General features: G+C 46.3%; 1 protein-coding gene across 3 annotated transcripts in view; it reads right to left on the bottom strand.

The window, feature by feature from the left end:
• Positions 1 to 930: 930 nt before the first annotated feature.
• The window catches only part of Afap1l1 (actin filament associated protein 1 like 1), a 54,515-nt gene continuing 42,233 nt past the window's right edge, over positions 931 to 13,212 (bottom strand). Inside the window, exons 14-19 of one of the 3 annotated variants that reach the window (XM_075968513.1) lie at positions 12,979 to 13,051; positions 11,466 to 11,577; positions 8,492 to 8,656; positions 5,842 to 6,020; positions 4,027 to 4,155; positions 931 to 2,185 (exon numbers count right to left, since the gene is read on the bottom strand). In XM_075968513.1, the coding sequence (XP_075824628.1) occupies positions 2,162 to 2,185; positions 4,027 to 4,155; positions 5,842 to 6,020; positions 8,492 to 8,656; positions 11,466 to 11,577; positions 12,979 to 13,051 (682 nt within the window). In that variant the 3' untranslated portion in view covers positions 931 to 2,161. Of the gene's footprint in view, positions 2,186 to 4,026; positions 4,156 to 5,841; positions 6,021 to 8,479; positions 8,657 to 11,465; positions 11,578 to 12,978; positions 13,052 to 13,212 lie in introns of all 3 variants that reach the window. The other 2 variants (XM_075968514.1, XM_075968512.1) reach the window with 2 other exon arrangements.

The following is a 13,212-nucleotide window of genomic DNA, read 5'->3' as shown; positions in this document are numbered from 1 at the left end:
CCCCAGGCTTGGCAACAAGCTCCCTTATACCCCTGAGTTATCTTGCTGCATTCTGGCTACATTATTTAAAAGATAAGAATAAATTGCAGAACCTCTTATTGAAAAACTAGTAAGGGGAAACATTTTCAAGAAGGCAGCAGTCGAATGTGAAGGTGAGCACTAGGTGTTCCCTGGGTATGGGCCTCAGGTGACACAGGCTGTTGGTGCCTGACAGGTGGCGTGTCCTCATGTGTGTTAATGATTAATGACGCAGGGCCCTTCCTTTTTTGAGCCCAAGACTTACTCTTGTAAAAGGCATTTAACCTTAAAGTAGCGGCCTAAGAAAGAGTGTGACAGATTCTTAAGACACAGTGGTGGGCACCATTGTAGAATATCCATCTTAACATGAGCACTGGCAAATGTGGGCTGTTAGTCACTGAAGACACAGAAGTGCAGTTCGGAATGAAAACCCTCTCTTTGGGTTGGATGTCTTTTAGTAGTTGTTACTGTCTGATAAATCATTTTTTTCTTTAACAGAAAGAACAAAGGTTTTTGAGTCAGACCTTTCTCAATTAGTTGATACTAAAATCTACTTCTGACTTGAGTATTTTCAACTTTAAACAATATAGAAGATGCGTCTTATGAATTATCTCATTAGTTACCCACCAGGATTCTTGGAAGGAGAGTACAACCACTTAGCGGGGGGGAGGGGGGGTCGAAGAGATTATCCTTCAGTTAGTAGCAATCTGCCCTATTTGGATCCAGGACCATGACCCCAATGTGTCTGTCCTACCAGTAAGGTGGCTGATTTTCCTGCTCTGGTCTCAAGCTACTGCAAAGGCTGAAGTACATTAAACCTTAGGTGGGTAACACACCAAGACTAGCCAACTGGTTATTCTGAGACACACATCTTCCCTCTAACCCCCAAGTGCCAGCTATCTTCCGACCTCTCAGAGTTGAGCATTTTCATCTTTATTGGAGATGAATATATTTAAAAAACGACCTAAACGCCCAGTGTTGAGACAGTCATGAATGGCATAGAAAAGACGTTGCTAGGACTTGACGTCCTACACAAATATCAAGTGTTGGGGAAAGGCTTAGCACCCTCATCATGAGCAGAAGTGATCCATCCTCCCGTTGGCTTTCCTCAATAGTTTCACATCACAGCAGATACAGAGACAGACTTGTGGGCCTCCTAGTACAAGATAAAGACTTCATTAGGCTGAAGACTTAGTCTTCCAACCATAGCCCCATAGCCCCAGGGCCCTTAGTGTCACATTCGATAGGTAAGGACTTGACGGACAGCAAATTACTCCATCCTCCAAAGAATGCAACAGTATGTGGGCATTTGAACTCCATACTTCTACCACTGTGCGTTTACAATGGGCCAGCTGTTCAACTTTCTTTACTCTCTGAATACTCATGATTTTAAAATGCTCAAACATGGAAGGTTTTAGTGGCTATACTTTGCCTGGCTATAAAACAGATGAAGAATGACTGAAATATTTTTTCTTCTGGTTTTTCAAGACGGGTTTCCCTGTGTAACAGTCCTAGCTGTCCTGGGACTCGCTCAGTAGACCAGGCTGGCCTCGAACTCACAGAGATCTGCCTGTCTCTGCCTCCCAAGTGCTGAGAATAAAGGCGTGTGGCACCACCACTGGGTGACTGTGGAATTTTTAGGTTCTTAATAGCTTTTGTTCACTGTTGTGCACGCAGGGATATATCGACTCTCCAGCCCATTACCCCTGCTCAGAGGTCGTCTGTAAGGCCCAATAGAAACGCAGTCTGCTTAAGTGTTTTCAGGTGATGGGGTGTCTTCTTCCTCAAGACACTACCAGTGCTTCAGTGCTGTCTTCCTTTGCCTTAAGGACTGGGACGGATGCTGAGAAAGGATGGGATGGCTTATTCACATGTGCTTTCATTGCTTCAGAAGGCAGAGAGATCTAACAAAGCCTTTACAACTGTGAACGAACGAGTCTATCTCCCGCCACTCCCACCTCCACCCTCTATAAAGCCAGAAGGATGTTTTCCACTTCTCCCTTCCCACAGTCCCTAAAATCATGCAGACGACCAAGCTGATCTTCTGGGTGCTCCAGGTCTTTTCCTGATGTCTTTGTGAAGAAAGCATTTCCTCATTAGATGGACAAGCTGATACTCCTTCAGGATGGACTTCTCACCCTTCCTAGGTCTTCTTCATCTCCCATTCCTAAAGCACAGAAAGATGGGGAAAAGTCAGTTGTTGAGGTTTTAGTGGGACTGTAGGTTGGAACACTTACTGCATTTAGTATGAACAGCTCCAATGTCCAGGCCAAAGACCACGGGGCTCTGCTCTTCAGTGTCTGTGACCTTTAGTCCCTTTCTCCCCTCCCAGCAGAGTAGTTAGGATTGCCTTTTGTTGTGAGACAAGGTCTCGCTATGTATATCAGGCTGGCCTCAAATTCATAGTGATCCTCCTGCTTCAGCCTCCAAAGTGCTGGGATTACACACCTAGCCAGATTTAAAAAATTTTTTTGATGATTTTTTTTATTGTATGTATATGCAGGTTTTGTCTGTGCACTATGTGTGTGCCTGGTCAGAAGAGAGTGTCAGATCCATGGAGTTACAGATGGTTGTAAGCCACCAGATGGGTGCTGGGAATTGAACCCCACTCTTCTGCAAGAACAAGTGTTTTTTGTTTGTTTGTTTGTTTTTGTCTTTTAATTTTTAAGACAGGGTTTCTCTGTGTAGCCTTGGCTGTCCTGGAACTCGCTCTGTAGACCAGGCTGGTCTTGAACTCACAGAGATCCACCTGCCTCTGCCGGGGATAAAAGTACTGGGATTAAAGGCGTGCACCACCACTGCCCAGCGTTTGTCTTTCACTCTTAATGCTCACCCTTCCACCTGCTTGTCCATAAACAAGGGAGGACTTGGAACATGCTCCTTTCTTTCTGGATTACTCATCCCTTGGCCCCATTTGTTTTCCTCATACTCTTCCCTAGGATGTGTATATGTATATGAATATGGATATGGATATGGATTGTGTATGACCCTCTGCAAAGGCACTGACTATCAATGGTGAAAATAGCCACCCCAGCCACTTGTCACCTTTCTCCTCTTCCTCTGCTTCATTTTACTTCACAGTACTTACTATGACCTGGCATCACAGTCTTCATGGATGTATGCATATGAAGTCATATCTTCCCGAGTCCCCAAGAGAAAGAAAGGCTGGTTTGGGTTCCTAGCTCTTCATCTTAAAGAAGAGGAAACCCCTTGGTCTCCACATTTCTTAGTAAGGTTGGGTACTTGTAGATCAAACTACCCAGGCAGATGTCAGTGTTAGCTTTCGCAGCGACTTACTGGGCACACTGGCTGAGCTTGCTATCTTTTTCTTGATGGGGGGGGGATAGGGTCTCCCTATATAATCCAGGGCTGGTCTAGATCCCCCTGCCTCAGATTCAGGTGCTAGGATTGTAGGCGTGCACCACCATGTTCAACGCTGAATTTGTTTTTCAGTTCTACACCATTTTACCTGTGTATTCTGAAATCCAAAAAACCCTGAAACAGGCATATTTTCTAGGTGTTTTGGCACAAGCTCATTTGGTGGCAAAGCCCAATGCGGCCCGATATAAGACATTTTCTATTCTATGCTCTACGTGTTACTCATATGCTTGAGAAATGTGTCGCAGTGTTTCCAATACATACCTTTATAAATCCCAAAATGTTCTTAATAGCTGTCCCCAAGAATTATACGAAGAGGTTAAGGACCAGTGTCATATAGTGAGCCCCGAGCCTCTCTGTCTTTGTGTTGCTTTCTTGCTTATCCTTGGGCCAGGTATTACCCCTGATCTTGTCTCCTCGCTACCAGAAATGCTGTTAGGCTCAGAAGCCAGATGGCAGCTTGTTAAAACCATGTTAATGCAGGGCGAGGAGTCTTCTGGCTTTACTGCATGGCTACACCCTCAGTTCTCCACCTTTCTCTCTGGGTGGCATTCTGGATTTTGGGATGGGTCCTGTATAAAAAGATCCAGACCAGTGAGTTGCCATTAGCTGAGCTCTTTCTGGGTTTACCTTGGCCTTCTGTAGCACCCTTCCTTGGTTGGAGGTGACAATGGATGGACTTCTCTTCCTCAGCTCAGAAACGCAGTTGACAGGGAGAGACTGCTCTGCGGCAGTGCTTTGGGGTTTATTTGTAGTTTCCTGTTCATGGCAAACCAAACCAAACCAGTGAGTAGGTGAGATACAGTGCCGTCTACCTGCACCCAACCTGCACTTAGAAGGAAAAGTGAACTTTAAATGAGAAAGCACTAGGCAAGCATGCTGGGGGCTGGGAGTAAAGACAGTGGCAGGCAAAGTCACAGAGTTCTCTCTATGCACCAGGCAGACATTGTATGGGTGGGCTTTTCCACGAGCCTGTGAAGTAGGTACTTTTTATTAACTGCCCCATTTTACAGATGAAATCAGGAAGGTCAAGTTTCTGTGAAGGGTGACACGGTTGCTTAGTATGAGAGCTGGGATTCAAACCCCATAGCTGCCCTGTTTCTTCTGGGTGCTGCTGCTAGGGATTCAACGCAGTGCTTCATGTATATGCGCTTAACTTCTCCCTTAATGTTGGTGCTGTCTTCATGTCTACTGTATCTTCACCTGTTAAATCTTCCAGATAACTGCTTAATATTCAACTCCGTAAGTGTGTATGTGTGCTGTCTACTTTTATGTAAACTTGACACAAGGTTCTGAGAGGAGGGAGCCTCAATTGAGAAGATGCCTTCATAAGTTCGGGCTGCAGCCAAACATGTAGGTCATCTTCTTGATTTGTAATTGATGGGGGGGGGGAGACCCATCCCATTGTGGGTGGTGTCATCCCTGCTGCTCATGATCCTGTGTTCTAGATGAATGCAAGCTGAACAAGCCAATAAGCAGCACCCCCACCTCCATGGCCTCTGCATCAGCTCTTGCCTTCAGGTTCCTGCCCTGTTTGAGTCCCTGTCCCCACTTTCTTCTCTGATGAGCAATGATGTGGAAGTGTGAGCCAAATAAACCCTTTCCTCCCCAACCTGCTTTTTGGTCATGATGTTTCCTCATAGCAGTTAGTGACCCTAACTCAAGCAGTGTGAAATCTTACTAGCTAACCCTGCAAGACATGTAGAAAAGACTTAAGTTTTTCTACCTCCAGAGGATAATTAAAAGGATCAAAGGTGGCGTGGAAAAGGCACCGAGGGCACTGCTGAGAAGCAGTAGCTGCTAAGAAGGAATGGCTTCCAGCTGCTTCCCCAGCCCTCTGGGAATCAGATTCTCCATCTGTAAAATGAAGCTAAGGATGCCCCCAAAGAGAGGAAGTGTCGGGTGGCTTCAGATCACGGGGTGTGGTCTGCTCACAGGGAGTAGCTGAGAGCACAGCTCATACTTATCAGAAGAGCCAGTTTTGTTGTCTGAGCGCAGGGAGGGCATCAAATCATCCAGCAAACACTTGGCATAGTCCTATCATCCAGACTCCGTAAGAGGCAGGGCTATGATAAACACAGTCTAACTCCCGCGTTAGTGTTTGATGCTGGGGATCTAACCTAATGCCTCATCTATGCCAGGCATGTGCTCATCCCTCAAGTCTTCATGAAAACACAAAATACTTGGGGCAGAAGACAGACATTATACAAACAAGCACACCTATATGCATATATTTCCTTCTAGTGGATCAGTATAAGCAGATGAAGAATGTATATGATCACTGGCAATTTATAGCAATGCTTTCTAATGGGGTAGTCCTGCCCTTCTTGGGATACGTGGAATTTTCTGGAAATGCTTCTGACTGTTGTAACTGGGAATGAAAACAGTGGAGTGGCAGAGAGGGGCTCGGAAGTGGCCGCCCCCTGGGGGAGGCACTGGACTCACCTGGCTCTTGTTCTTGTTGCTCACAGACAGGCCCAGGGCCGGGCCCCCTGCCAGGGACTGTTGCAAGCGCTCCTTCACAGCCACCAGCTTCAGCTCCAGGTCGATCCTCTGCTCCTCTTTGGCACGACACTGAGCTTCTAGAGTGGCCACAGCCTCCTCCATAGCCTTCACCTTTGCTCCTGAGCCCAGAGAAACTGATGAGAAAGTCTGTGGGGCCTCAGGCACTGCTGTCTCTCCTGGAGGACCTTTCTAGCAGTGTGGGTGTAGGTAAAAGACAGATTCTGGGGTGGGTTACCAGCCACACTCTGTGGTGTGGTCTTTAGCTGCCTAGCCTCCATCTTTAGGAAACAGTACCCTAATAGCCCACTGCAGAACCATGGTTGCCCACTCATTCTCTACAGTTTGAGTAGGTGGGTCCCATGTAACTCAGGGGCCTGGCCACCGATCACCTCTCATCTTCCGCTCACAGTGATGGGTTTAGACTTTAGGGTTGGCTCGAATGGAGTGGAGCCTGAGATTTTGGTGGTGGTCACTGGGAAGAGGATCCCCTTTTACTGGGGTGTTCAGAGGACTGGGTGAAGGCTTGTACTGTACAGTCTCTATGTCAACACAAAGGGGAAGAGAATGAGGTCATTTGCTTCCCTACACTTCACAGTCTGATCTCTCAGTTTTCAGTTTGCGTTTTCGTGTGTGATGTTGGTTTCTGTTACTTGTGAACTGGAGTCATAGTTCAGAGCTTTCCACAGTCCAGGTTTTCGGGGAGGACCTTGCGCTTATATAGTTTAAACTGATACATTTTCATTAATGCTTCTGTCATGCTAAGAAGCTCCATTTGTATGTGGAGGAGTAGGGATTGAACCTAAGTGCTTACACACTCAGAAGGGCTCTGCCACAGAGCTACACCTACAGCCCTCTATTAAAGAAAAGCTATTTAAAAAATCTTAAGGGGGCTGGAGAGATGGCTCAGGGGTTAAGAGCACTGACTGCTCTTCCAGAGGTCCTGAGTTCAATTCCCAGCAACCACATGGTGGCTCACAACCATCTACAGTGGTGCTCTCTTCTGGCCTGCAGGCCTGTATGCAGGTAGAACACTGTATACACAACAAATAAAAATCTTTAAAAAAAAATCTTAAAACACTTAAAACAGGGTCTCATATGGCCCAGACTTGCCTCAGACTGTACAATGGAAAATGCCTACCTCCGAAGTGCTGGGATTATGGTGTGTGCTGCCATGCCTGGTTTATGTGGTACTGGAAATTGAACCTAGGACTTTGTGAATGCCAGGCAGGCATTTTACCAATGAGCCACAGCTCTAGCTCAGTCCAGAATCTTCTCCATCCTTTAACTTCCACTAGAAAGCTTTATAGTCATGTTAGATGCATCCATTCATTGCTTTAGTAGTGGTTTATTGAATTCTTACTACATATCAAGCATTGTCCTGGACCCTTGGGATGGATCAGGGAAGAAATCAGGCAAAGGTCTTCGCTTGTGTAATCTTATATGTATATGTGTATGACAAGTATAAGCAAAAGTAATGAATATAACAACTTATGCATACTGCAAATTGATACAGACAAAAACGTTGGCTGGATAGTCAGTCTGTTCCAAATCATGGCTCTTACCGCTGGAAAGTTCCTGTCCTTTGTTTGTTTATGGGGGATTGAGTCCAGGGCCTTACACATGCTAGCAAGTGCGTATGCTCAACCACTGAGTTACATCCCTAGTCCCACACATTTTCCTTATACTGAAATCAAGCTGCTTTCCCTTGCCATCCTCCCGTGTTGTTTATTCTCTTGCTCATTTAATTTTTTTTGATACAGGGTCTCACTATGTAACCTTGGCTGTCCTAGAACTTGGTATGTAGATCAAGCTGGCCTCCAACTCATGGAGATCCATTTGCCTGCTGGAACCAGAGGTGTGTTCTACCACACAAGGTTCCAAGCGTTCATTCTCTGGTTTACCAGAAGTCCTTATCTTAGGCCTGTAGTGATCTATGGATGGGCTCTAGGGTTGGGCCACTGAATTTGTCTGTACCGTCCTGATGAAGTGTTTGGTTCTCAGGGAAGAGCCCATAGGTTCAGCGCTCTAAAAGAGCCATGTGTGTTCTGTAAGGTAGGACTTCTTGTTCCCCGGAACATATGGGAGACAGCCAAGCAGAAGTATGGTAAACTGCCGCTAAGTAAAGGATGCAGAGAAACACAGTAAAAAATGTGGTTAGAGAAGCCCAGAGCAGGCAGGGCCTGGTGAGGTCACTGGATTTCAGAAGGGGATCCTGGAAAAGATCAATGTTCATTAAACCTAGCCCTGGACCACTGTCTTACATCTGACTGAATAGATGCAGCACCCAAACAGTCTTACTACCAAGATGCCGAGGCAAGCTTCTGCTCTCCACTCCGCTGTAGTCAGGCCGTCTCTTACTACAGGGAGCTCCACAGTACTGGGAGGCTTCTCATGCTCTATCTGGAAGCACTCACTAAACTCCCAGCACTGTCTTGAGTCAGGATGAATGATAATGAGGAGAAGGGGGTGAAGCCTAACTCTCCCGAGTGGAAAACTAGGAGATCTGTGTAAGAGGCCTCTCCTTATTGTGCCAGGGGACGTCTCAGGCTGAGCCACCCCTGTGCATTCAGGGCCACACCTTGCCAGGTACCTGGGTTGTTCCGGATGGCTTCCTTCAGTTCCTTCTTCTCCTGTCGCAAAGCCATCAGTTCTGTCCGAATCATCTCCTTCTCCTTTTCCAGCCTCTCTTTTTCTACCAGGTACCTGCGGGCATCCTCCTCAGCCCGGTTCTTGCCATATTTGTATTGATTGGCACCTACGGAGATACAGGACAGCAAGAGGTCCGTGGGCCTGACCTCTGGGGAGGCACACATGTGGTGTTAGCTTGCCTCTCACTTCGACTTCATCCGTAACATATGGATGGTTAGGTTCACTTATGTAAGTGTATCTAGTGTGACTCCCCTGAGGAATAGGAAAGAACAGGGGAGCAGCACAGCGCAGGGGCTGGGAACCAGGCAGACCTGGGTTTGTATTCTTTCTTCACTGGGGGTGTGATGTTACACTGAAATGATTGGTGTGCTTTTGTGCCTTTCCCCAAAACCTCAGGGTCCATATGAACAAAAATAAAGATACTGATAACATTTAGCTTCCAGGAGGCAGTGAGGTTTAAAGGAGATAATCAAGAAAAAGTACTTAATACAGTACCTAGCAACTAATTAGTGCTTAGTAAATGTTAGGAAATAATGATAGTAGTATCATATATACTAGAGCAAAATTTGTGATGTCTAACCCATTTTGCTTTGTGGAAAGTGTGCTTTGAATGAGTCAAGTCTCAGGTATTTGTGACAAAGGAAGATGCCTACGTCTAACTCAGATCAGACCCAGGCCAGTGTCAGGCCCTGCTCGTTGTACTGCTGGGGAAGGGTGGGAAGAGAGAAAGCCCCAGCAGTGTGCTGTAGGTCCAGCACCACGGTGGACAGGACCATGCTGTTCACACGGTGTGTGCTCTGCTCAGCCACCTGCCTGAATTCCCACTTAACCTTCCTCTATCCATCATGTGACTTACTTGGTTCTGCTCATCATTCATTTTACTGCTGAGGAAGCCAGGCACAGAAAGGTTAGGTTCCACTGTTTGTGGCACTAGAGACAAGCTGGACATGTGTCTGTCTTACTCTAGGTGATGAGGTCACAAGCACAGAATCTGTATACGTGACATCCGTGGCCTCAGAAGAGAGCAAGATAGCCATCTATGCAAAAGGGGGGGAGGGTGGCCCAGATGCCACGCCTGCTGACTTGGACTCTGGCTTCCAAAGCTAGGAGAAACAAGCTGTTGTTTTTGAAAGGTCATCTAGCTTAGGATGTTTTGTTAGAGTGGACTGAGGAGCAGGGTGGCTTTCCTCCTGTGTGCCTCAGGACATCACTGGACTACACCATATGGCTTCGAGCCCCTCCAGGAGCCCTGTGACTTCACCTGTGGTTCACAGCCCCTGGAAAGGAGATGGAGACACCAATGGTCCTCAGGCACAGCAGCCCCATGATCACAGCTCTTACAGCATGAGCCCGTGTGAGAGATTTGATTTAAAAACAAACAAAACAAACAGGTCTAGGTTTTATACTTTTTGTTCATGTTGCTATTTTGTGATTTTTTTAATCTTATATATTGACTTCAATTTTCTACTTTGTTTATCCATCGATTTATATTTTATTTTTTTGTTTTTTTTCCAAGACAAGGTCTCATTATGTAGCTCTGGCTGTCCTGGAACTCACTATGTAGGCCATGTTGACCTCAAATTCACAGTGATCTGCCTGCTTCTGCCTCCTGAGTGCTGGGATTCAAGGTGTGGGTCTCATTCTGCAGCCCTAGTCTTTTTATTCATGCAGACAAGGCTGGCCTGGAGCTTGCAGCATTTGTCCTGTCTTTGTCTCCTGAGTGCCGGGACTACAGCATGTCAATTACATGAAGAACGGTTTTCCATTTTAAACAGGTTTTTTCAAAGCCCTGTATTTCCAGCACCTAAGCAAGAAGCTTATCAAGAACACTATGCATCCCTTCCTCAGGGGACCAGATAGGAGAAAGGACTTATTTAAAGTTACATAGCAGTGTCTCCGCCAAGTGAGAACTGAAGACCGGTTTCCCCAGTCTGAGGAGCTATGATTTATATATACTAATGCAAGGGAACCAGGGAACAGAAACGTTTTCACTTCGTTTTTTAAAAGAAGCCTTCAAAAAGCAAAGACTAGAATGTCCAGGTGCATGGGAAAGAAACCTTAAGAAAGAGTACGTTGTCCTCTAGGAAGCTGGCTTGCTCTAGGGTGGCCCTAGTGAGTCTCTTGTGTGCTCTGGAGAGCACAGATGGGGACACAGAAGTGAGCTGTGGATCTTGTGAGGGACTGATTATCAGTTTACTACCCTAGATCAGAGACCACAAACTTTGGTCTTCTGGAAAAGATGAGCATGCACCCCCCCATATATGCTTATATACCTTTAAACACTCAACTATTATACAGATAATATTCTTGCAATATAAAAACATTTAAATTAGCATCTATTTATTAAGAATTCACACACCAGGTGGTGGTGGTGGTGGTGACACATACCTTTAATCCCAGCACTTGGGAGGCAGAGTCAGGTGGATCTCTGAGTTTGAGGCCACCCTGGTCTACAGAGTGAGTTCCAGAACAGCCAGGGCTACACAGGGAAAACTCTATCTCAAAAGTAAAAAAGAATCCACATGAAGCTCAATTTTTGGCCTTTTGAGTAATCGGGAAATGCTGAGTGGGGTCTCCTGGGTAAACCAAGCAGAGTTTACCTCTGGAGTGAGGACCCAAGCACTCCAGTCTCGCTGCAAACCTCCCTCCGCTCTTCACTGGCTCAGTGGCCATACTATTATGGTCACTTTCTTTTTGTGTCTCTTGCTATGCTGGGGACCGGGCCCTTACATCTTCCCATACCTGGCAAGTGCTCCCACACTGCCCAGCCCCCACTCCTTCCCTTAGGGTAGAGTGTTTACTGATAGACTGCTTCTACTCATTTTTCTCCCTTACCCCTGGAGAAATCTGGTATTGAGGCCCCTGCAGTGTTCTCCTCTCCCTCCCTCGAGCAGGAGAAAGACCACAGAACTCACTGGAGGCATGGCGCTTGACTTTGACCTGCGGGTCCACACGATGGGACTTCTCACTGCAGGAGGAGGCATGGCGCTTCACCTGAGCCCCAGTGGGGCGCTGGGGCTCCTCATCCTGGGCACGGGGGACAGAGGTAGAAGTTTAAGTTCAGACAGGGAGCTTCTGGCCAGCTCCTTTGAGATCTGGCCTTACAGATATAGGCTGGTGCCCCTCTCTACAGTACAGTAAACGATACCTTACTAGCAGTATTGTTTAAACCCCATACCTTTCTGTGCCAGGTAAAAGGCAACCTTAAATTGGCGTACTTACTGAGAGGACAAATGAGAGGGCTCAGGGAATTGCAGGTGGTTGCCTCTATTAGAGGCATTTTGTCCTCCTATCATTTGAAAGTGTTTTTCTATTTTCTGAATTGCTAATGCCGTCTTCCCTCAGAAGAGGAGGAGGAAAAGGAGGGAAGCAAAGGCATGGAAGAGAGGAGCCAATGGCAGAGGTGATGCACCTTATTAAACTGACTGCATTTGTGCTGTTAGAGCATTTCCCATGCTCTAAGTCTAGCCAAGGTCTTGAAGCCTGGTGTGATCGATACATTAGTGTCACCTAACCACTTTATTAGGAACAGTACTGTTACTTCTCTGGGCAGAACGTTCCACTGCCTGGGCACTGTGCTATTTTCTTTCTTTCTCTTTCTTTCTTTCTTTCTTTCTTTCTTTCTTTCTTTCTTTCTTTCTTTCTTTCTTAACACAAATCACTACATTTTGTTCTCAAAATACTCCTAAGAAGAGAAGGACCAGCACACTCACGTGGAGGTGGGAAGTGGGAATCAGGGGGTCTGAAAGGCAAAGCCGAGGTCCCTCTGACTCCAGCCTTCATATCTGAAGTGTTTGGCTTTTTGTTTGTTTGTTTGTTTAAGACAGGATCTCACTACGCAGCTCTGGCTGGCCTCAAGCTCAGAGATTCACATGCCTCTGCCTGCCTCCTGAGTGCTGGGATTAAGGGCATGTGCCACCATACCATATAGGCATGTATCCATCTATCTATCTATCTATCTATCTATCTATCTATCTATCTATCTATCTATCTATCTATCTATCTATCTATCTGCATATAGAAACCCGGCTATGCATATATGAAGTGCTAAACTACCCAGTTACTAGATTTTCTGCAACCGAGCAAAACCTTCAAGTTGCAGTGAAGAAAGACCTTGGGCACAAACGGGCAGGTTGGGGATGTTTCTAGAAAAGGGGAACTATGAAAGTGAGGACTCAAAGCATCTTCTAGTCCAGGCAGGTCCTGACTCACAGACGTGCCATGTCCTCAGCAGCTTTGTTCCCTCTCCTCTAGATGCAAGGCCACTCACCCACTCATATCTGGTTGCAATGTACCTGTCTTCTGTTTTTTTTTCCCAGAAGGCACAGGGCATGCCACTGAGAGCAGGTGGGTTAGTGAAGGCATTTTCTCTGAAGCAAAGGATAAAGTGGGCAGTGGAGGGGAGAGAAGACATGGAAGGAAGCCTACCTGCACCTTTTCATAAGGAACCTCATCATAGACACGGGGCTCAGGCCACTGATCCTGGCAGGATTGTGCGTACCTAGAACATGAAAGGTTTAATAATGTTGGTGACATTTTGTGGCATGTGCTGCCTTCGTGTCTTCTCTCATTGGATGTTGGCAGCTGCTTTTTTTCTTTTAAATTTTACTCATTTTAGTTATTTTTATGTGAACTGGTGTTTTGCCCACATGTGTATCATCT

This window comes from Microtus pennsylvanicus, chromosome 4 (assembly GCF_037038515.1).
Source record: "Microtus pennsylvanicus isolate mMicPen1 chromosome 4, mMicPen1.hap1, whole genome shotgun sequence".
NCBI classification, from domain to species: domain Eukaryota; kingdom Metazoa; phylum Chordata; class Mammalia; order Rodentia; family Cricetidae; genus Microtus; species Microtus pennsylvanicus.
The sequence above is the reverse complement of the archived record's forward strand: the minus strand, read 5'-3'. Positions and strand labels throughout refer to the sequence as shown.